This window comes from Gopherus flavomarginatus, chromosome 8 (assembly GCF_025201925.1).
Source record: "Gopherus flavomarginatus isolate rGopFla2 chromosome 8, rGopFla2.mat.asm, whole genome shotgun sequence".
NCBI lineage: Eukaryota > Metazoa > Chordata > Testudines > Testudinidae > Gopherus > Gopherus flavomarginatus.
Genome location: NC_066624.1, coordinates 104,129,854 through 104,154,198, shown reverse-complemented (window position 1 = coordinate 104,154,198; position 24,345 = coordinate 104,129,854). Strand labels below are relative to the sequence as shown.

The following is a 24,345-nucleotide window of genomic DNA, read 5'->3' as shown; positions in this document are numbered from 1 at the left end:
CATCCTTTTTCTTCCTGCAGTTCCCTGCCTCATTCACTTCACAGCTTTCAACTTCTGCAACAAATAGAGCAAATATCCTACAAATAACAGCCTCCTTCAATAACCAGTCCTGAATGATTCCAAGAGCAGGTCTATCCTGTGCACTGAATGAGGAAGGCCTCTTGAGGAAAAAATAGAACACGATCATGTACTTAAAGACTGTATCACAATTAAAGCTGCATGAAAACTGGCATGTCAGTCCTTTAAAAAATGTTCCAAATTGGAACAAAAAGTCAGACGTGAAATTTCCTATGGAAGAATCAAAATGGAGTTTTGTTTTGTTTTTAAAATCTCCAGTCCCATCTCCCTGGGGTTCCAGACTCCCCAGTTCTACATCTGCTGGCAGGTGAGCAAAATCTGGAGAGCCCCAACTCTGTGACAGCTTCCTCTTCCATGCTGCCTAGGGCCCGCAGGGGGATCACTGAGAACACAGGAGAGAGTCTCCCTGCTCCCAGTTTGGGGGCCTGCAGCCAGACCTGGCACAGCCGACTGTTAGCTGTTCCATTAGTAGGATTTATAGAAAGCCAGCCGGTTGTGTGGAAGATTCTCATACACGTGCAGATTCACATATAGCTGTGATATTACAGCTAGTAGAAGGCAGTGGTACATCCTCCAACATTCCAAAACTGAAAACCACCTCTGTGCAGGACACCGAGCTCCTGCTGGCTCCGGGAAGGCAAAGAGTTGTTGGGTTGAACCTGGATTGCTCATGTAGAGATTGAGCCTGGGACCTCTTGAGTTTAGTGCATGAGCCTCTCCTGAGATAGTTCTCTAACTTTTGTACTGGTGACCCATTACATAGGAAGCCCCTGAGTGCAACCCCCCTTATAAATTAAAAATACTTTTTAATTTATTTAACACCATTATAAATGCTGGAGGCAAAGCGGGGTTTGGGGTAGAGACTGACAGCTCACAAACCCCCATGTAATAACCTCATGATCCCCTGAGGGGTCCTGAGCCCCAGTTTGAGAAACCCTGCTCTGCTGCATGAGCTAAAAGCCAACTGGCCCCTAGATAAGACTGTAGAGCAGACTCATTAATCTCTAACTCAGGGATCAGCAACCTTTGACATGCAGCCCACCAGAGTAAGCCCCGTGGCGGGCCGGTTTGACACTCCGGGCCAATGGGGGCTGTGGGAAGCGGCAGCCAGCACATCCCTTGGCCTGCGAAGCTTCCCACAACCCCCATTGGCCTGGAGTGTCAAACCATGGCCAGTGGGAGCTGCGATCAACCTGCGAACGTGGCAGGTAAACAAACCAGCCCAGCCCACCAAGGGGCTTACCCTGGCGGGCCATGGGCCAAAGGTTGCAGATCCCTGCTCTAAGCGGTCCTGGTGCCACTAGAGGGGACAGAACACCGCACTCAGCAGGTGTGTGGGTTACATTCACACCCCCCCACAGGGCACTACCACCACAAGAGCCACCAAGCCAACCCTAAATGCGCTTATTTAATAGGATTTGTTTCCCCTTTCCCGATCTTACTGGGAGACAACGCAGCACCAAATAACCAAGGCACTGGCGTGGGGGAAAGCAAAGACTGCAATGAGGGACTAACTCTGACCCTCAAAGTCGGGGGAGGCATGAACCCCTCCGATTTTTTAGCAGGGGGGCACCAAACTCGTCTCATTATGGGAGGCATCCCCCCAACTTTCCAGCATGAAACCCCCACTGCGTGAGAGTGTCGGGGGAACACAACCTCTGCCATGCCTTTTGGGAAGGGCGGGGGGGGGGGTCACAGGAACCTTCCTGGCCCCACGCAGAGGCAACAAATCCCTACCTCCTCAGCACGGGAGTCACGGCACTGCCTGCAACAGGGGGATAAGGCAGTGCCCGGGGGAAGGGGGTGGGGTGAATTGGGACCCGTGGCGTGGCCATGGGGGCTGGGGTGATGGGAAGAGGGGGAGGGGCTGGAGAGAGCGGGGTGGGCGCGTGTGAGGAGGAGCGGGGGAGGGAGGGGGAAAGTGTGTGACCGGAAATCGGTTCCCTCCCGCCGCCGGCTTCCTGTTTGGGCCGTAACCAAGGGCCTCCCGTTGCTAAGGGAGCTGGCAGCGGAGCCCGTGGCAGGGACCCGGAGCCGAGCGGGCTGCAGGGACCCCACTGCCCCAGCATGAGCAGTGGCGGCACCGACTCCGCCGCCTCGGTCCTGGCCGAGCTGGACTGGGACGATGGGTTCGCCGTCCCCGTGGCCAACGCGGAGAACAAGGCGCTGGAAGAGGAAGTGAGTGGGGAGGCGGCAGCCCGACAGGGGGACACGAACCGCCCCCCGTCCCCGGCTCACCAGCAGCGGGGCATGAACCCGACCCCCCGCCGGAGGACTGAAGCCTCCCCGACTCGCCAGCGAGGGAGGGACACGGATCCCCCTCCCCTCCAGCGGGAGGGAGACATGAATGGCCCCTGCCCCTAACGGGGGACGGGGCAGAATACCAACCCTTCCCCTCCCCCCGGGAAGTGGGGGGACATGAATCATCCCCTTGCCTCCTCACTGGGGACGAACCCCTCCCTGGGTCCTAGGCTAGGGCCCCCATCAGCACTAGATGGGGGAAAAACCCAACACCCAGGGCCGGTGCAACCATTTAGGTGACCGCGCTAGGATCAGGGCCAGCACTGCCATTCAGGCAACCTAGGCAATCGCCTAGGGCGCCAGAATAATTGGTGGGCAGCATGTTGCCGGAGGGGGCGGCAGGCGGCTCCGGTGGCAGGCATGCCTGCGGCAGCTCCACCAGAGCCGCGGAGCACCGGACCCTCCGCAGGCACCACTGGGAGGCGGGAGAAGTGAAGCAGCCATGGCGTGCTTGTGTGCAGAGCAGGGGTGAGCTGGGGGGGGGGTTCCTCAGGGGAGAGGGTGGTGAGCTGCCACAAGGGGACCTCAGGGTAGAGTGGGGGAGCTCCCGTGGGGGGGGCGCTTCAGAGCAGAGGGGAGAGCTGCTGTGGGGGGGGGTGCCTCAGGGCAGGGGATCGGGGGGGGGGGGGGGAGGGCGCGAAGTGGAAGTTTTGCCTAGGGCGCGATACATCCTTGCACCGGCCGTGCCAAAACCCCAGGTCGGGTTCCCTAGGGGAGAATCTATCCCAGGACAGAGACCCTCTCCCCAGTGGCTCATGTAGCTAATGCTACTCTTCAGTCTATGTACTGACCCAATGGGCCAGCATAGTGCTGTGCTACTGGAGGCATCTGTTGATAGCTGAGCTATAAATCCCAAGGGCTACCCACAGGTAGAGCTCCCATGGCGTTTTTCACAAGAGGGGTAGGGTTAATGTGATGTCCTGGACAAACTCTTCATCCTTCCCCGCTTCTAGGCTGGTCCTGTGTTTGTCATCTTCACCTGTTCTTTACTGAGGTCCTGATACATGCAGGGGCATTCTTATAATCTCATAGTGTCCTATTAGTCTTCCTGCACAGATCTCCTGATCTCTCAGGACATGGGCTTGATTCACCATTACCCTCAACTTCATGCAGTTATTTACACCAGTGCACAGCATGTGTAATGTGCTACAAAATTAGAAAAATAAAGGTTTCACACCCACTTTGCACTAGTTAAAATGACTTGCACCTTGCATAGAGAAGGATGATGAGGCTTTTCTTTAATTTGTAAAATTAATACACACCAGTTATATACAATGACTATGGACAACAGCATGTGTAACTACATTCTGGCCTCTGGTAATTTCAGTTGGATGCGGTTTTCGTTTCCTGCCTTAAACTGTTGTGTAATATTGCTAAGCACTTATTGTTAAACACTGGAGGATCCAATTGCAAGAGCAGAGCCATACTTTGTATAATCAGTTACTTGGGATGCACTTGGATAAAAGATGCTATATAAATAAATGATGATAAACATAATTGCATGTCACATTGGGTTATCTTTTAAGGCATAAGTAGCATTAATTTTTAAACAGATTTTTATTATCTAGACCAACTATATTTATTTTTCTTTCTTCATTTTCAAAGAAGTGAAGTATATTGTCTATATCTGTGTGGTTTACATTATATAGTTTATATAATTTAAACAGGCAAGTATTGCTTGTTAAATGGTATAGTTTATTGAATATAGCAGATTTTGTTTGTTTACAGTTGCAAAAGTTGCAGAAAGAAAAGGCAAACTTAAAAAATCAGTTGACTGACTTTGAAGAGCGTATTGAGGCAATGACATCACATTTGAAAAACGTCAGACAGGAGTTCAACTTTACACAGGTAAATTTTGTAACTAGTAGATCCTCCTTATCGAGTTTAGAATTCTGTCTGATATTTTTCTCTAGTTTGTACTCATATCTATTTGTCTGAATACATTTTACTACTGATGAGAGACCTCCCAGCCTTATTATCTTCCAGTACTTGCCTAGGAAACAAATGAAGGCATGTCTCAAAAATATTATTTTATGGTAATTAAAAATGAATAAATAATGATTGTGCATGGAATGAAGCCTGGAGGGACAGATTTTGGGATAGTTTGGCAATGGGGACTTACAGAGGCAATAGATAAGTCTGACCCAGGAAAAAAATAAAACTGTCTCAATCTGGAAAAAAAAATTGTAAAAGGAAAATGTTTGTATTGATTAGAAGATGGTTAATTGCCAAATGCTAATGGGGACTTAATTCTTGGACTTGAAAAGTGAAACAAGATGATAAGGCGAGAGAGAACTCTGCTTTGCACTCTGAGAGTCATATGTTTAGGACATATGAGCCCAAATTGTCAGATAAATGCATGTCCTCATACATCTAATCTAGGGATCTCAGCTGTTGTGACTACACGTGTTAGGAAATGAGGCTCTCTCTGAGTAGCTAGAACCCAAACCCTACAGGATTTTCTAGATCAATATTAACAGCTTCAATTGCACTCAGACCAAAGTGGGATCCAGCGTAGACCTTGGTATGAGATACCATTAATGATATAAACAAGTTGTTTTTCTAAAATGGTGCATAAATGAATGCTGTAACTTTCTATCGTTTAAAGCATGGGACTGGGACTCAGGAGACCAGAGGCCTGCCTCTGACCTCACTTAAACCACTATAAATTAGAAACAACTCCATTCAGATCAATGGAGTTACTGCTTTCACACCAGTATGAGGGCCACAGCTGGCCCTGTCAGCTGAGTTGGGCTTGGACTGCAGAGCTGTAAAATTGCAGTGTAGATGTTCCAGCCCGAGATCTGGGACCCTCCCCACTCACAGAATCCAAAAGCTCTTAACTCCAGCCTGAGCGTCGATGCTGTAATCTTCCAGAGCTGCGGCCTAAGCTCTGCAAGCCCAGCTCAGCTGACATGGGCCAGACAGAGATATGTAATTGTAGTGTAAACTTACCTTGACAGTTCAAAATCAGATTTCTGGACTTTGTTCCCTAATCTGGCACCAATTTGCTGTGTGATCTGGAGAAAGACATTACTCTTTAGTGCCTCCATTTCCCCGTCCGTGAAAATGACTACTATTTAACCACTTCTTAAAGCATTTGAAGAGCATCTGTTGAAAGTCACCAAATGCAGACTATATTTTACTGGGACCTCCTAATAGGCTTTTAGCAGCTTCATAACTTTATTTTGACTATATCAGTTCTTTAGAGTTCCATATGATGAAAAATATGACTAACCTCATGGAGTCTCCACAGAGATTTCACTTTGTCATCCACTGTGAAGGTTATTTCTCATTCAGGAGGCAAAAATTAATTTTCTATTCCCTACTGCTGGAGAATTCCCTGGAGTTGCAGAGAGCCTAATTTGTTGGGTTTAGTGTGCAGGTGCAAGGTGATGTTGGTGGCTTGTGATATACTAGACTAGATGAGCTGGTGGTCCCTTCAGGCCTTAAACTCTATGACTAGTTATGTGGCTAAGAGTTAAGGCTCAAATTTTCAAATGATTAGTGGTTTTGGGTGCCTCTGTTTTTGGATACCCAACTTCACACACTTTAAAGGGGCCCAATTTTCAAAGGCAGGTGCTCAGAACTTTCTGAAAATGAACCCCTTTAAGGAGTCTCACGCTAGATGCCCCCAAATCACTAAATCACAGCCTATTATTTCAAATGGATGTCTGATTAGAAACTCAGATAATGAATCTACTGATACAACCTATGTGAAAGCGCACTGAGAGGCTGATAGATGGCTTCCCTGCAGCTGAACAACCTCTTAGTTTTAATGTGCTAGATGCAAGTTTTAATTAGCAATCGAGATGAAGAACACCATGTGCTCCTTCTTCTGTAAGAGAAGGACTTCCAGTAGGTAAAAGATTGGGTATTGTATAGGAGAAAATATATTAAAGCAATTTGCCAGACAAAAAGAGGCACCCAGCTGGCATGTGGCAATATCTATGTCAGCTAATCCATCTCAGCTCAAAACAATAGAATACTCTTTGCTGCTTTGCCTCCTGATTCAGACAGAAAGCTACATGATGATGGAGAGACTAGTTTGAATATGATTATCTGTACTGTTGTTTGGCTCTGAACTATAGAACAGTGAAATAACAGATTCTGAATCTTGTACGAAATGTTTTTGAATCACTTCGCTAGATAAGGAAGGCTAATCTGAGAACATTTGATACAGGTCATTGATTTTTTTATATTAATTCCATATCTAAAAGTCCAAACACCACTATGTGGAGTTGCTCTGAATTTACACCAGTGCAAATCAGACTCTGAATTTCAAAAGCCTCCATAGGCATTTTTATTTTAGTTCTGTAAAATCCCGAGATGTAAATTTCATCATTTTATATCAGTGTTACCTTTAGTAGAGTTCTGATTTTGGTGAAATAATTAAAATAATATTGGGTGTTATATGCCAGTTAACGATTCCATGCAAAATAATGAACTATATTATTCTATAGTCTCTTCACAGAGCCAGAGAGAATGAAATTGAAACCGAAGAGCACTTTAAAGCCCTTGCTGAGAGAGAGCTTGGACGACTCAAAAAAGAGATTCAACGGCTGGAAAATGAGATGGTTTCCTTAAGAGAAAAGAAAAATAGTCAAGAAGTAAGGTTCAGGAATTTTGTAATATGTAACCTATTCCGTTTATCACTGTTCTTGCAATGAGAAGTGTTTTTGCCTTAGACAAATGAAGTCATAAGACAACAATTTTAACAATAGTACTTGTTGATGGAGCACTAATGCCTGTGACATCCCACAAATATTTATGACCCAGTCCTTCAGCCCTTGCTCAGGAGCATGTTAAGAGTTTTGTGTTAATAAGAACTGGAGGACCAATCGCTTACTATGTCTTTTCTTTTTTTCCAAGCCATTAGGCTAACTTTTATTCCTTCAGGTTGGCTTTCTTCCTTTTTGTTGACTCTCTATGGTGCTCAAAATGGCCAGATCCTCCTCCTGGCTGTACCAGGCCAGGTTCTGCCATTCCCTGTCATGTTGGGAAGTCCCGTCTCAGTCAATTGGCACCACTCATGGAGTAAGAGTATCCAAATTTGGCTCTGGGTTGGAGGAGGGAGGGTAAACTGCATTAAATGATTAGTTGGATCAGTTTCTCACCAAGCGTGTATTAACTCCAGATAACAGAATGGGCATCTTGTGCCAAAGGTTCACTCACCTCAGTTTAAGACAATTTTGCTTTTTTAGGTTTGTGGAAACTTAATTGCCTTGGTTCTTCTTAATGCCAGGACCATATACTGGCATTATTCAAACTGAAGACATTTGCCATAGAAAAAGCCTCATCCACTCAACAGTCTGGTCTTCAGACACCACTAAATTCCTAAGACTAGGATAAATGTCCATATTCACTTGCATTATCTGTTTTGATTTTGTGCTTCGAAAAACAATACATAACTTTTAAAATTTAATTTCTCTCAAACTTTTCTAGAATAATATATTCAAAGCCACTCAGAAGCTGGAAACCTTAAAATGCCAGATGAACTGGGATCAGCAAGCTCTGGAAGCCTGGTTAGAGGAATCAGCTCATAAAGACAATGATGCAGTCACAATCCAGAAGTATGCTCAACAGGATGATGGGAAATTAAGAGTATGTAGATATACCATTTTTAAAAAAAAATTCATTGTAATATGTATATTTTCAACAGGAAAATAAGGCCATTTTTAGCATCTAAAGATTTTGTCATGTCATCAAATTAGTTAGACTGAGACAGAGAGGCAAGACATTTTGTTCAACAGCACTTTTAATCTGTTATTGTTTTCCATTTAGCACACCAATAAAATTTCATTTAAATTCTTTTTTAAAGTTTATGTAGGTGACTTTTTTATAAATGGCTAAAATGCACAATTTAATACTTATTAGAATTTGTTTGTTCTGCTGGATAAGGCTGAATGAAGTTTAGCCTGAAATACATAAATATTTAATTATGGCCAGTAGTCACTGTGGATAAAATTTTAAACAGAACTTCATGTTGAATTCAATAGGGAGTTCATCCTAAAAATCTATGACATATGACCCTCTGAAAATGAGTGCAAGTAATTTACATGTTCCTGTTTAAACAAGAACTGAACTGCTTAATATCAGTGAGGATAAAGTAAGGCTATTTGAATGAAATTGACTAGAGAAATGAAAGACGGATATTAAATCTAAAGTAGACTCATCAAGCAACTAGTTCAAAATTCATGGATGGTTCTCAGGTAGCTTATCACTTAGGAAAAAAGTAAGTGTTCTTTGCACTGTTCAAATTAAAGCTAATTTTACTACCATTTGTATTGAATGAACAGACAACTCAGATACCATAGCTTACTCAAATAGTCCCATTGATGTTAAAGGGACTATTTCTATGAGTAGGGGCTGCTTGCATTAGCAAAGGTTTACAAGATTGGTCCCTTAGCTTTTTGTGCATTTCAAACACATGACATAGATGATGTCTCATTAACTCCCAACTTAACTGTAGCAGAGCTTTGTATTTATTTATAATTAATTAACTATGTTAGTCCTTAAATCATTTCATTTCAGGTGCTGACCCAACAGGTAGAAAAGATGACTATGGAAGCTAATCAGAAACGCAAAATTCTTGACAATGAACTTACAGAAACCATAAGTGCTCAGGTTTGTGTATGAAGCAGATGAAGATTATTTTCCATATTTGAAGTACTTCTTAAAATTAGAAACCATTGCTAATTGGGCTTCACTTCTTTACAGATAGAGCTGGATAAAGCAGCTGAAGATTTTCGCAGGGTTCACCATGAAAGGCAAGAGCTCATCAGACAGTGGGAAAGTACAATAGAGCAGATGCAGAAAAGAGATCAAGAAATAGATCGCTGTGCTTTGGTAAACCATGTATTCAGAGTTTGCTGTATATAAATAGTGGGCCTAACCTTGAACCAATAATGAGAACTGTGCTATTGTCTCAAGTAGAAGAACATTAAAAACATAATGGGCCTTATATTCCTTTCTGCATTGCTCCGCTTTCCATTTTACTCAGCTGTTTCAAACTTAAGATATATTACAGAAGATTACCTATACAGTTGCATTGCATTGCATCGCATCATTTTGATAAATATTCTTAGTTTTAAAGTGGTGTGTGTTAAGTTAAGTAAAGACCCTCTCAACTTAAGTAATACTCTTCTGCACTACCATACAGGAATCTCAGGTTTAATTTTCAGTTCCAGTCTCACGTTCCCTCTTCTATCAGGAGCTGGTGTACCTTGCAACTTCTGATAATCCCTCTGTCTTGTCTTAACAGCACTAAGAGCAGATAGACTTCTACCCGTTCCTCTTAGAAAAAGATAGTGGTCTGCAAAGGGTGGCGGGGGTTTGCAGGTCTGGGACATGATTCAAAGGGAAAATAGGTGAATTAATTTTTAGATTTCTGACAGATAAGATTTCTGCCCTCATGTGCATAAATGGCCCCTATAAAGGTCAGTTGGAGTTAGTGCTTATCTAAGGTCAGAATTTAGCCCTAAGTACTTGCTACAAACATGAATCAACAGTAGCATTTTTTACAAAGCCTTTCAAAGTGTTGTTTTGATTACATTTTACAAGTTAATGCTCGCTTCTATTTGTCACCTTTCTCGGTGTCTTAGAGCCTCAAGGTTTATGTTTCTGTGCTAGAAAAAAAAAGTTATAATGGAAGGGGGTTAAATAATGCACATTCTGCTTTGTTTTATATGTACAGAATTTGAAATTTGTGCAGAAATAAACATGTATATCAAAGTGGAATTTTTATAAAGTTTCAGAAGCCTCATATGATAGTTTCAGATTTTGGAAAAAGTGTCATATGTCTGAAAGAAGACTCTGTACAAAATCTTAGCTTTTGCTAGTATGAAATTGCCCTGAAAAACAGGGGAATTTCAGCTTTGCGTGTTGTTCACATTTGGGTTAGGGAGCTCAGTGGGAAAAAGTGTTTTGAATTTATTCTTACTATATTAACAGTAAACAATATAATAGAGAGAAAAATCAGAAGAAATCATTTAAAATGTGAGTTAATGTAGAAACTTAGCTGGAATAACTTGAGCTCTGTAGTACTGTAGGCCACATAATTGCTAGTGGCCAGATTCTGCTACCTTTTCTCACATACTCTGTAATTAGTCCTGTTGATTTATTTTTTGTGATTAAAATAAGCAGTTATGATCCTTAATATAGGGACCGAATCAGCTAAGAGAGATGGTGCCATTTTTCACCATCACTTTTCAAAGAACAGGAAATTAATTGTTGTACACTATTGTTTCACCAATATCTAAGTTCTTGCTAAGCCTTTTTACTTATTCTTTAAGAATAACAAAATCCACCATTTCCTAAAATCCACAGTGCTAAAACCCTCACACACACCTTGGTCATCATTTGTCATGGCTATTAATTATTACTATTATTGTAACCTCCTCTGTGCCCTTTCCCTTGTTCTGGTCTATTCAAATGCTGTTTATGCCTGTGGCCTCTTCCTTTCCTGTCACTCTGAGCATGTCACTGTTCTGTGTAAGTTTGTATGTACAGTGCCATACTGGTGATTTTTAATACTGACAGAGATAACTGGAATAGAAGTTGGCTATCCAAAATATTTGCAGTATTTTATGTTGCTATATATGAGTTCAGTGAGTCACATATCAAAGGTAATTATTTCATGGTGATGCAATACTTAGGTTGCCAGATACTATTGCATTAAAGTATATTTTGATTTGTTTCTTTTTACTATTAATCATTTTTAAGGTAAAGCAATAGCCAGAAACAAAGAGTAACAGTCTTACAGCAATGCTTGTTGCATTATTTAAAACACTTCAAATGTTTGTTTATTCTGCTAGTTATTAGCCCAGGTAAGACAGGAGATCCGAAAGAAAGAAGATGTGATTAAAGAGAAGATTCGCTTTTTGGCAAACGAGACCGGGAACAACGTGGAGTATGAAAAGAGAATTTCTGTTGCTGACCGGCAAGCTGCCAAACTCAGATTAGATTACCAAAACCAAGATGCTTATAGAGTTCAACTTCAGGATGAGGTAATAGCGACTAAATGCTTCAGGCAAAAGTAAAAAATAAAAAAAACCCTAACTTTTAATTAATGAAATGAATGTGACAACAAAAATGCAGAAATATATGGTGAACTCTTTCATTTTCTGGTACAACCTTTATGTTGTAACAAAATATCTGCAATTGCCAATGCAGTGCCTGGCATTGGCATTTGAATCCTGAGCTTGGTCTTTGGCTGGTAATGCTGCAGAGGAGGAAGCATTTAGCCACTGAGAAAAGGAGTGTCTTGTATTACTTTGTTGCCTTCCAATGGCAGGCTGAATTGTTTCCCTTAAACAGTATCCAGCCTCTGACAGTGACTACTAGATGCTTCAGAGGAAGGTATAATAAGAACATAAGAATGGCCAAACTGGGTCAGACCAAAGGTCCATCCAGCCCATTATCCTGTCTACTGACAGTGACCAATGCCAGGTGTCCCAGAGGGAGTGAACCTAACAGGTAATGATCAAGTGATCTCTCTCCTGCCATCCATCTCCACCCTCTGACAAACAGAGGCTAGGGACACCATTCCTTACCCATCCTGGCTAACAGCCATTAATTGACTTAACCTCCATGAATTTATCTAGTTCTCTTTTAAACCTGTTATAGTCCTAGCCTTCACAACCTTCTCAGGCAAGGAGTTCCACAGGTTGACTGTGGGCTGTGTGAAGAACAACTTCCTTTTATTTGTTTTAAACCTGCTGCCCATTAATTTCATTTGATGGCCCCTAGTTTTTATATTATGGGAACAAGCAAATAACTTTTCCTTATTCATTTTCTCCACACCACTCATGAGTTTATATATCTCTATCATATCCCCCCTTAGTCTCCTCTTTTCCAAGCTGCAAAGTCCCAGCCTCTTTAATCTCTCCTCATATGGGACCCATTCCAAACCCCTAATCATTTTAGTTGCCCTTCTCTGAACCTTTTCTAATGCCAGTATATCTTTTTTGAGATGGAGACCACATCTGTATGCAGTATTCATACTGTGGGTTTACATAATGGCAATAAGATATTCTCCATCTTATTTTCCATCTCTTTTTTAATGATTTCTAACATCCTGTTTGCTTTTTTGACTGCCGCTGCACACTGCGTGGACATCTTCAGAGAACTACCCACGATGACTCCAAGATCTCTTTCCTGATTAGTTGTAGCTAAATTAGCCCTCCTCATATTGTATGTATAGTTAGGGTTATTTTTCCCAATGTGCATTACTTTACATTTATCTACATTAAATTTAATTTGCCATTTTGTTGCCCAATCACTTAGTTTTTCCCCATCTTTACCACACATATTATGCATCTAATTTTGTAGAACTGTAACATGATGGGGAAAAAAAATTCTTCACTTCTCCAGATGACACCATCTTATGCTCTGAAGAATGAGGGCTGACAGCCCTTGTAATTTTGTCCTAATTAAAATAACTGTAGAGACTATTCATTTTCATAAAGCTACCCAATAAAGAGGCAATATGGGGTACTGGATTGGTTGGTACATCTGTAAAAATGGGAATAATACCTGCATCCCTCCTTCTAAGGTGTATTTGAGGATTAAATAGCTAACATTTGTAAAGACGCTGGAATGTATAAAATGCTAAGTATTACTCCCTTGTTGAACTATTTACTTCAATTATATCTTGCTGAAAAAAGTACCACAGATTAATTTTGTGTGGCATAAAAATATTTCCCTTTATACATCTTAAAACTTGTTTAATTTTTATGAAGTGTCTGTGTATCCTTGTACCTCACAGTCCTCCCTCAGCTTAACCAAAATAATGTTGTGCAATCAGCAAAGTTTGGGCCAGCACTGTCATTGGATTCACACCATTGCCAGTGCCCACATGGAGTCTCATTGAAGTCATTGGGACTCCACATAAGCACAAGGGTTTGCTCACACAGATGCAGTTTCAGGAGCTGGTCCCATTCTTTCTTCTTGATAATTAATTAGTTAAAAATGTATAGGGTCAGATTCTCACCTAGTGTACATCAGTCTGATTTCATGGGTTTTGTCAATTTACACAAATTGAGAATGTGGACTGTTTTTTTTTCATTTAGAAAGAACACTTTAAAACTATCTAGAATAATCTTTGCATTGTAGAAATACAGGTTTGTTAGCAACACTAGCAAATCTTTTGACATTTTTGATGGGGCACTGGTGGCAGATTGTTAATATTTATATACTTACAAGAGAAAGTATTATCCAGTTTCTGGTGTTGGTAAATGCTTAACAGTAAGTGAGATTTCTGAAAATTATTTGTTTATAAATGTACTAAAATGTTCCACACTACAAAATAGAGTAAATGATCCCTTTTGCTTATTTATTTAATTAATAGCTGGATACTTTAAAAGCCACTGTGGACAGAACTGCTTCTGATTTAGAATCTCTGAGAACAGAAATGGCCAATCTGAAGAAAGAAATCCAGGAAAAACATGTCAGGTAAGAAAGATAAACTTTTTCTAAAAGTTTATAACATTATGTAACAATCAGATCTTTGATCAAGTTAGTCATACCTTAAATATGGAACCTTAAATAATGTTGGATACTTAAGTAGTCAGCTAGCAGGATATTTTGTGACGCAGCTAGACTGTCCTAGTTACTCTTTGGACAAAATAGCCTTGAAATACTCCCTGTGAGTCTCATCTCAGTGGCAGGAGGAAAAAAATCTGTATGGGCCCTGGTTGTCATCTTATTTTTTATTTAATTTATGAAATTGTGATGACAGACAGTATCCATAACAGTTGTCTGAGATGGACCTAAGGACTCTACACAGTTACATGCCTTTTGATGAATATAATGAATTGTTTTATTAGATTTACTTCTCAATCAACTGCTCTAAACAGTTTTAGCAGTGTTTTGTGTGTACCCTTCATTTTAACCTATTGTGCCTTGTAACTTTGTGCAGGTTAAGCCATGTTAAAGACCAGAATGTGAATCTTTCAAATAAACTAAAGTTTGTGACTGAGAAGACATTGAGTTTAGAAGAAAAAGCTTTCAGGATGGAAGAAATACTAAAAGAAGAGGAGAAAATTGTTAAAGTAAAACCTTTTTGACAATATCTACCACTGAGGATTAATGTAGACTTTACAGGTTGTATTTGCGACAAGCATTTATGTATGGATTAAAATGGAATTTATTTATTAATTAATATGGCCTGCATCCATTCCGCCTCAAACATTAAAGTGCACAGGATTCAGTTGGATCAGTACTTGGATAGGAGATCCCTAGGGAAAGCCTTGGTGTTGTGCGTAGTGGTATATGGATATGGTAGGTGGCATTCTTCCCTCTGAATTGGTACTGAATCAAGGCATGGTATTGAGGGGGCACTGTCAAGTGGAACTGCCATCTTTCAGATGAGATGTAACCTAGATCTTGACCACTTGTGGTTGTTAAACATCCAATAGAATTTCTAGACAAAGGTCATTTAATCCCAGATTTGTGGCTAAATTTTAAGGAGCTATAACTAGAAATGGACAGAGAATATTAATTCCATTTCACAGAGGATTTTAAGATTTTGAAATCTAATTTTATTCCGAGTCAGAATGAAAACCAAAAAATTCACATTTCTACACAAAATGGAATTACCATTCTCTAGCCTCATCTACTGGGAGCCAGGGATTCTGGAAGCTTGGGCTGCTGAGGAACTGTGAGCCTGGATACTCTGGGAGTCTAGGATTTCAGGTCTTTGGATCCCCATCAGCCTGGCAGATGAGCTTTCCTATACTTTATTTTAAAAATAAATAAATAAAACACCAAACTCCCTGTTTTCCAATTTGTTAATAATTCTTTATAAATATATTTAGCCTCTGACAGATCTGATATGAACCTTTGACATTTTGCTTGATGATAGGGTATTGGATGCTCTAAAGTTGTAAGATGACCTCATTACACAAGTGTCAGAACAGGTGTTCTCAAACAAGTGACAACAAAAACTACAGTCATGCACACCATCACATACCGTATTTTGTTTCTGCCAGGTATTTTTCCCAAACCCTGTCTTATTTTTCAAGCAATAGCTATGTGAAATGCTGCTCTCATGGTAGGATTTGGGACTTATTTCATAAACTTCGTTGTTGTGTTATAAAGTTAATATGTACATTAAATTGCACTTTGAATATTAATACACAGTTTAGAGAAAATGAGCCTTAGCTATATCCATAGATTTTAAAAAATAGGGTTTGCTATTAAAAAAAGATATTAAATACTGCAGAAAATCTGAAAACTAGCTGGAATTATATAATATTTTTGTAAATTGAAAACTGCATTTGCTGCCTCGTAAATCTGTTACTAGGGTGGCTAAGCCGTTAGCAGGCTTTCTTTACTTTCATATGTGGTGAATAACCCAAGCCGACACTGAGCCTGGCAGCTCTACGGCCTCAGGGTAATATTTTAAATAAGATGAACTGTTCTTGAACAATGTCTGTAATGTATTAGTCAGAAGCATACTTTCCATCAGCATTAGGCATGCATGTCTATTTGCCACATCTATTAATTTACTGTGAAAAGATATTTACAGAGAACAATACAGACAAAATCCCATTCATTGATTGTGCTTCAGTTTCCTGATGTCTCCTAGACTCTGCAGCAAAGCAGTGTTGTGGGGACTGATTCTTATCTAATGCCCATATCTATTTTGGGGGACCTCTTTTTAAAAGGAAGAAAATGTTTTTTAAATACATTAAAAATACAAAAACTGCTTAAGACCTTAATGATTAAGTCCCAAATTCTGATCCTATTTGAGTTGACAGTTTTGCCATTGTTTTCATTAGTTCAAAAAATTGGCCCTAACTGGACACAGAGGTGGTAATAGAAATTAAAAATCAATACATATTAAAAACATTTTAAAAAATAATTTCCTCTCTTAGGGTCTGATCCAAAAGCCATTTCCCATTGACTTTAGTAGGCTTTGGATCAAGTCCATACTTGCCCCCAAGTTCCTGAGTTCAGGTTTCCATAATTCTCCTTCAACACTTATTCCAAAAATAAACCTTTCCCTTTCAACCCACCTGCCTTCAAGTCATCTCTCAATGTTATTAACAGTGGGAGAAAAGCAAAACGTTGAATTCCGGTCTTAGAAAGTAGAAATCCTTTGTTTTGTTTTGTTTTTTTAACAGTTAAGTGTATTATTTTGTTACTGATTGAAAATCTTAAGAATTTTTGTACATATATATTTCTAATACATTTCAGGCCATATTAATGTTTTTGACCTGTCATAATTAGAGTTCAAGATTCTATCCCACTACAGTTGATGACATCTCTAACACCTGAAACAGAGCAAGGAGCTGAATTTCCTACATTGCTTCAGGTGGTAATGGTATCAACTGTAGCATTGAAACCTCATCTTAGGTCCTGGCAGGTAGGAAAAGAATGAAGTGATTTTAAAATGTATGAATATATTTTAAAACAAAACTATATTATATACACAGTCTGCTATAAATTTTGATTGTTAAACAAACTTGAAAAAACATATTGTAAGTCATTTGTAAGAAATCAGTACAAAAAAGCAACCCTATTTTACAGGTGTATACTGGAAGGCAATGAGGGGTAAGACTGGAAAGAGCCAAGAATTTATAGTTTGCTGAAATGGAGAAGAGACTAAAAGGGACAAAAGTCTCTCAAAAGTCCACTCCAGTGCTTTTGAAAGGACAAAACTTTAAGGACACATTTTTATCCTCCAAAGTCAAAGACTTTTTTAACCAGCAAACTGTTTCTGAAACTTCTGATACTAAAATTTCATGCTTCCAATACCTCATATGTAGAATATTTTATATGAATCATTTTTTTCTATGAATGATAAAGACAAACGTGTGTTTCTGCAGGGCATTACTCAAAACTGATTTTTTGAGTGTTTAATGAGTAATTTGTCATCAGGAAAAAGAAACACAAAGGAACCAGTTGAAAGAACTCCATTTCAAGAAAACTCAGGAGTTACAGATACAGAAGGAGAAGGAGAAATCTATTATTGCAGAAATCGAGGGAACCCGAGCATCACTTAAAAACCTTAACAGTCGTTTACGCACACTTGATGCAGACACCTTAAAGCAACAGGAAATCATGTATAATCAGGTAAAAGTATTAACAAGTCCTCAATTTCCTTTGTGATTGTTCTTTGGGGCTAACATATGAATAGCTTGTTTGGGTTTTTTCTCTCTTTAACTGCTTAGAAAATGCAGTTTCTGAAATGATCAGTGCTTGTGATGAGTTCTGCAGTTCCATCTCCCCAGGTGCGTGAATGAAATTGAGTGTGTGTACATGAATTATTTTTTTGTATCTTCCGTTCTCCACTTTAATTTCCCAAATCAATTCTTCACTTTGACTCCTCTGAACTACTGATGCTTCGGGGTAAATTTTCGAAGTGATACAAGAGAGGTACATGCCCAAATCCTGTTATTTGCTAATGGGATTTATGTGCATATCTCCTATGCGCTACTTTGAAAATTTGCCCCTTTATATCAATTTCCACTGGTAAGGCAAGATTGCAACACTGTTGTAAGCCTCCCTATAGCTGACTCCCTATCTGTGCAGTGTGTGCTTTGTTACACTTTTAGGAGATTACTTATGATCCATCATCACACACCAGTCATTTGAGTATTTTGTTAATGTTTCACATTAAAATGAGAAGGCTATAGGCCATATATTATTGTAAAATAACAATAGCTTAATTAGGCAACTGTCCTAAAGCCAAAATTTAGTTCTAACGTTTATATGCAATGATTTAGCCTTATAGAAAGAGCAATAATTATTTATCTCAGTCTCTCAATTTATTTTTTAAATATAATTTTAACAGGATTTTTATATTCAGCAAGTGGAACGACGACTGTCACGGTTACAAGGGGATGTTAATACAGATGAAAGGCAAGTTCTGGAAGCAAAAGTTGCTGAACTTACAAAGACCTTAGAAGAAAAGAAAGATGCATATAATCTTTTACATGCCCAGCACAAGAAACTTCAGGTAACTTACTTACAATATCATCTTTGCTGATATAAATTTTAGAAATCCTAACAAATTAGTTTAGAGAGATTTCTTCTTTATTCATTAATCTGGTACTAGGATGTGTGAACTTCATGTAAGTTACACACATAAACTCACAGCACACTCCTCTGATGTACCTTGTGGGAAATGCATAGTTACTGGACGACTGAAGTTTCTTGCCATATTCTGGGCTAGATGGACCTTTTGGTCTGACCCAGCATGGCCGTTCTTATGGCATGAAGGAGGTTTTGGGTTGTGTTGAGCACAAACTTAACTTGCTTTAAATCTACTTTATTTTCAAGTAATCAAAGCTAAAAATGAAACTTTTCAAATTTTTCTTTACAATAAGGCATCAGTAAGAGACTATTATTCTATGATAATATTGAGTTCCACTGACACTAGCACTTATGTATTACAGTATAATTGCATTGTTTTTGTCCAATTAGGATTAAAGTTTTTAATTGTTTAAAGGGAAAAATGTTCAAGTTCACAGGCCCAAAGGTTGACCCAGTTCTTGTACAAGCAACTTTTTTTCTGTTTTTTAAAATGTTCATCTAGGATAGTGGCTCCCAAATCTGTTCCGCCACTTGTGCAGGGAAAGCCCCTGGCGGGCCAGGCCGGTTTGTTTACCAGCCACGTCCCTGCCGCTTCCAGCAGCTCCCATTAGCCTGGAGCAGCGAACCGCGGCCACTGGGAGCCACGATCGGCCGAACCTGCGGATGCGGCAGGTAAACAAACCAGCCCGGCCCGTCAGGGGCTTTCCCTGCACAAGCGGCGGAACAAGTTTGGGAACCACTGCTCTAGGAGATCTTATATATTACAAGTCACCCAATATGCATATGCAAGTTACTTTACTTGCAAGCACAGTTACAGTGAAATGTATAAATGCACCTAACTTGTTTCTACATCAGCCCATCATGAGTTTGACGCACCAATATTTGAGGTTTTTTGTGTATATATGTATAGCTTCTCCTCTCACCCCCAGGTTACCCTCCAAATTTTGGCCTTTATTTTGTTTCTTTTTAAACAATTTTCAAACTATGAAGACTTGCTCCTCTAAGTAAGAAAAGTCTAATTTTAAGTGAAGCATTGGAGCATATCATGAGTAGCTTATCAACAAGAAGCTTAAGAGAGAACTTGATCGTGGTCTATAATTACTTATATACGGAGAAGATATTTGATGCTAGGGGGCTCTTTAGTCTAGTAGACAAAGACACAATAATGTCTAATGGCTGGAAGTTGAAGTCATCGAGGTTAAAACTGAAAATAAGATGCACATTTTGAACAACTAGTGTAGTTAAACATTGAAATCTTTGTCCAAGGGATGTGGTAAATTCTCCATCACTTGGGAATCTTAACCAAAATTGGAAGCATTTATAAAAGAAATGCTCTCTGTAGTTCAACCATAAATTGCTGGGGTAGATACAGTGAAATTCTATGGCCTGTGTTATGTAGGAGGAAAGACTGGATGATCATAATGGTCCCGCCTGACCTTAAGATCTATGACTGCATGAATATGAAGGTTGTGTATTGGTGTCATAAAAGGGTTGCTTGCACCCCGCCTAAAATATATTTCAGTAGCACCATGGAAAAGAACCCATTGTGCTAGGCACTGTACAGACCATATAAAAATATAACAGAGAGCGTCCCTGTCCAAAAGAGTTTATAATCTGTAATTTTAAATTAATTGCTAGTATTTGGTGTAATCTGTTTCCAGTGTAATGAACTGAAAGCTATTTGTTTTCTAATAGAGTGATGTCCATTTTATCAAGAGAGCAATGGATAAGACAGGAGAAGAAATGACTGGTCTGATGATCAGAATAGATGAATTAAACCTTTTCAATGACAAATCAGATAAAGAGTTAAAAAAAGCCAAAGCTCTTAAGCAGGTATGATGATAGTTTGTGGCTTTTTACTAATGGAAAGTATGAGGTTTTTAATTTTGTTTTGTTTTTTAAGAATAAACCACCTAAACACTCTTAATGAATAGTTTGGGTGTTCTTTTCTACTTTCTTTTGTGCAGGGTCATCTCCTCCCAGAGGGAAACCCTCTGGAGTTTCCTGGTCTTTCAGCCTCCCTGTAAGACCCAGATCTTTAAATGAAGGACAGTTTCATGGATATTGTCCCATTAGCTGATAGCGTCTGGGGAGGGTGTAGAGGAACTGTAGCCTCTTTTCACTTCAAGTTGTAGGGCGCCATTGAGAGTTCAGTTACCATTGATTAAGTCCCTTGCATTTATGAAGCAATATCCTTTTGGAGAATGGTTTGCTGCCAGAGGCATATTACTGATGTTTCTTAAATCATTAATCTGAAAGTAGCATTAATTACGGATAGCATATCCATGGAATTGGCAAGGGATAATGTTTTGAAGAGCAGATGAACCCCAATTGTTCCTTCTATCCAGTCTCCAAAGCCTTGTGGAGCCACAGCTCCAAGGTAACCCTAAAGAGGGACTTACATGGCGAGGGAAAAGGAAGAACTAATGCTCTTTGGCTAGCATGCCCCAAACCCACATGTTCACCCTCCAACTTTGAGACTGATGGGATGTTCTGGCTCACTAATTTAAATATCACATAACAACAAGTAGGATGCATCAAGTACACATAATAATTGGTTTCCCTTCCACTTTCATCCTTTTTGCAAAATTTTTTGTTTTGCTTATGTTCTAAAGTCTGAAACTAAGACTTTTTTTGTGTTTGCTTTTTCTACCTCCCAGCAAGGCTCATCAGCACAACCTTGGGAGTATGTGTTTGGTAATGTGGGCTCTCCACAGCTACCCATTTTGATTTCTTAATTAGAACGGATTTTTATAAAAGTCCTATTCTTCCTTTTGCTGTGAGACACAACGGAGAGGTGCAAAAGCCCCTGAAGCACTTGAAAAGGTGCAGCGGGAGCTTTGCAACAAGCACTTCCTTATCCTTTTCCCTGTCCCCAAGAGAACTCTGGGTGGTGAAGGCTCTGCTGAGACTACAGCATAAGACAATAACCTAAGGCTCAGTTCTGGTTATTGTGATACAGAAATACTGATTAAAGAGTGCTTTACAGGAAACTGGAATTTCTAAAAATGTATCAGTTTAAAAATAAATCCAGTTGAAAAGCATACCTACCTTTTAATTTTGTACTATTTCTCTTTTTTGGCATTTGATAGGATTTGATGATTGAAGATAACCTCTTAAAATTGGAATTGAAACGTCTTCGAGATACACTGTACAACAAGGCAGAGCAAGTTCTCTCACTGGAAAAACGAAAGCTACAGTTAAATACAGCTATGGAAGAAAGAACTGAAGAAATTAAGGTTCACAAGGCAATGATTGAATCGCAGATAAGATTTGTGGAGCAGGAACGGCAAAGTGTAAGGTAGTTACCGTGTATTTTCAAAATATTACCTTCAATGTTCTTAACAGTTGTTCTCCAAAATATCTGGGTGAACTATGGTCAGTTTACAATTTTCCTCTCAAACGTTTCAAAAATCAGCTAGTAGATTCCCTGTCTTTGAGTACAGCATTAATAAATTAATTTCTCAGCTATCATTTTTTAAATCACTTTTATATAGTTTCTTTAAAGTGTTTATAAAGGGAGGTAAATATTTTCCTTATTTCCCAAACAGAAAGATTAAGGATTGTAAGTGACTTGCCCAAAGTCACACAGCTAGTCAGTAGAAGGGTTGGGAATAGAGCCCAAGTCTCTTGATGCCAGTCTCCTGCTTTAACCACTGGGAAAATATCTCTTTACTCTCTGCTGTCCCCCATCCTGAGCTGAACAAGAAATCATCATTTGTCCAATATGGAAATATGTCATCTGGTATTGTAAGGAATCTGTAATTGCATACCTACAGACATACAGAATCTCTTTAAGCTGGAGTGGTAGAGGTCTTGGCTTTTGAAGGCAAAGATCCTATGTCCGTCCCTCCACTGCTGCATTTGTTCAAGATAGCTGGTGACTACACTGTCTGTATATTTAGAGCTGGTTATAATAGCCAGTTAGAACAGTCAAGTCATTTTTTATGAGGACCTACTCATCAGGAATAAAGTAGTAGAGAAAACTCTGGTCTTCATCGGTGACCCAGTAGGTGAACAATTCTTACAAGCATTCTGAGAATCGCCATTAACAGTCCCTTGTAGTGGAGCTTTTAATCTCCTGTAGACCAGAAATGGTACACATATACCAGTTAGTTGATTACACTGTGGTAAACGGATATTAGAAAGTTACGAGAAAGCACAGACTTCTTTGTTGCCTTCATAATAAGAGAATTAATTCAAAATAGGTGTTTATAATCTTTAGTTCTGACCTCTTAATATCGGTCTTGTAGTGAGTGGTTAAATCTAACTAGGAAGCTAGCAAATGCTCAACAGCTGAGTTGGCAGGGTTTTATTCACCCTTCTGCAAACCACACCCCACGCAATAGGAAATTAGAGTGATTTAGTGTGACTAAAGCTTAACTCCTCACCCAGAGCGCAGACTGTATGTTTTTCCTTTGACAATTACGCAGCTAATTAGTACTTGCCTGTAATTTGATTTGGGGTTGTTGCCTGCTGTTGCTTATTCTCATTTAGCAGTAGCAATATTAAGAAATGATCAGCAGGGGGCATCTTGTGCAGCTGTAGGACTTAAATGCCAAAGCTTTAAAATGTGAGGCTTGGGGGAGGTATATTAGAGAGCTTCCTGTGATGCGAGGGATCTGAAATTTGTCCATTTTAAGCAGTAGTGTGAGAGAAGTTGTGGGGGTGGGAAGAGGACCAGATGTCTGGGGTTGGGGAGGACTGGGAACAAATAAGCCTACCTGACAGCAATAGCAGTACTGCTTTCATGGCTGGCTCCGTGTATGTTCAGATTACTGTGGTAGCAGCAAGTGCAGTTTAGAAGAAATAGTCCATAAAATGGTACAAGACAGAAACATATATTTTCTTAAACATCTCAATCAATGTGTGTTCACTTTCTTCCATCAATCAGTGCTGAATTTCAAGACCGTCTAAGTAAAATTGAAAAACTAAGATGCAGATATGAAATTCTTACCATCGTCATGATGCCTCCTGAAGGAGAAGAGGAGAAAACTCAGACATACTATGTCATTAAGGTAGTTGAGTTACTTTACTGTTGGAATGCTTTTAATCAACTAAAAACTCTTCCATTATCATCATAAATGTTGGTTTAAACTATAGCTTCCCCTATTCTACTCCAGTTTCAACTCCCTCATCTCCAAGACAAACACCTTGACCTCCCACCTGTTGCGTCTGTTGAAGAAAGGTCTTAGTTGCATTCTTTCCTGATGTCTTGGGGACATGACTCTTTGCTCCTTACCTCTATTCCCAGAGTGCAGGGTCTTCTAACCAGTCTGCTCTTCTGAATGGCATGTGCCTTGCAGGACATCCTGCAGTTTACTCTCATGCTCCTTCAGCTATACTCAATTTGGAATAGGATTTAAACAAAATAATTGTGGTACAGATTTCAGCTGCCTACTACTTCAGAGCTAGATTTCAGTAAAACTCTAGTTTAGGCCCCAGTCCTGCAAGTTGCTCTACTTGGACGAAACCTGGTGCTCACGCAGTGCACCACTGACTTAGTTTTAATTTGTTTCAAAAATTTGAAATGAACTTACCTATCTGGTCAATCTGTTTTATAGGTCACAGAAGATGTTATAGCCACTCTGTTGAAATCCCTATCCAAAAGGAAAGGAGTAATCATAGTGTTCTCATTTAGTTTTAAATTTGTATAATCCAAGAACAGCCTTATAGTTAGAGAGTGCTTTGGACAACTTATCTCAACATATGGTTTTCAGACCTAGAAGAAACAGAATTTTCTAACTACTTAGTAGCTAAGGCTTCTACTGTGAGCACATGTGAACCCATGTGCCCACATAGAACTCCAGGGAAATCAACTCTGCATAGGTGCTCATGACAAGATCAGGCTCTAAGATTTCTTGTAAGAGTATAGAAAAAGATTTTGTTCTTAACTACTTAACATCAAGTATTCTTCTGTTA

The 24,345-nt window shown here is 39.8% G+C and overlaps 1 protein-coding gene and 1 long non-coding RNA gene across 2 annotated transcripts in view; one reads left to right on the top strand and one right to left on the bottom strand.

Moving 5' to 3' along the window:
* Nucleotides 1–2,045: 2,045 nt before the first annotated feature.
* Nucleotides 2,046–24,345, top strand: part of CCDC39 (coiled-coil domain containing 39) — a 32,850-nt gene continuing 10,550 nt past the window's right edge. The window contains exons 1-14 of the mRNA XM_050965850.1: nucleotides 2,046–2,256; nucleotides 4,108–4,227; nucleotides 6,843–6,989; nucleotides 7,825–7,983; nucleotides 8,914–9,006; nucleotides 9,100–9,228; nucleotides 11,196–11,387; nucleotides 13,730–13,833; nucleotides 14,300–14,432; nucleotides 17,266–17,460; nucleotides 18,182–18,346; nucleotides 20,119–20,256; nucleotides 21,516–21,724; nucleotides 23,318–23,441. Of these exons, the coding sequence (XP_050821807.1) occupies nucleotides 2,146–2,256; nucleotides 4,108–4,227; nucleotides 6,843–6,989; nucleotides 7,825–7,983; nucleotides 8,914–9,006; nucleotides 9,100–9,228; nucleotides 11,196–11,387; nucleotides 13,730–13,833; nucleotides 14,300–14,432; nucleotides 17,266–17,460; nucleotides 18,182–18,346; nucleotides 20,119–20,256; nucleotides 21,516–21,724; nucleotides 23,318–23,441 (2,019 nt within the window). The 5' untranslated portion in view covers nucleotides 2,046–2,145. The remainder of the gene's footprint in view (nucleotides 2,257–4,107; nucleotides 4,228–6,842; nucleotides 6,990–7,824; nucleotides 7,984–8,913; nucleotides 9,007–9,099; nucleotides 9,229–11,195; nucleotides 11,388–13,729; nucleotides 13,834–14,299; nucleotides 14,433–17,265; nucleotides 17,461–18,181; nucleotides 18,347–20,118; nucleotides 20,257–21,515; nucleotides 21,725–23,317; nucleotides 23,442–24,345) is intronic.
* On the bottom strand, nucleotides 4,054–23,408 carry LOC127057299 (uncharacterized). Its single transcript, XR_007776046.1, has 5 exons — nucleotides 22,383–23,408; nucleotides 21,475–21,602; nucleotides 7,555–7,716; nucleotides 7,229–7,438; nucleotides 4,054–6,961 (listed from the first exon to the last, which is right to left on the bottom strand). It is a non-coding gene; the product is annotated as an uncharacterized LOC127057299 (long non-coding RNA).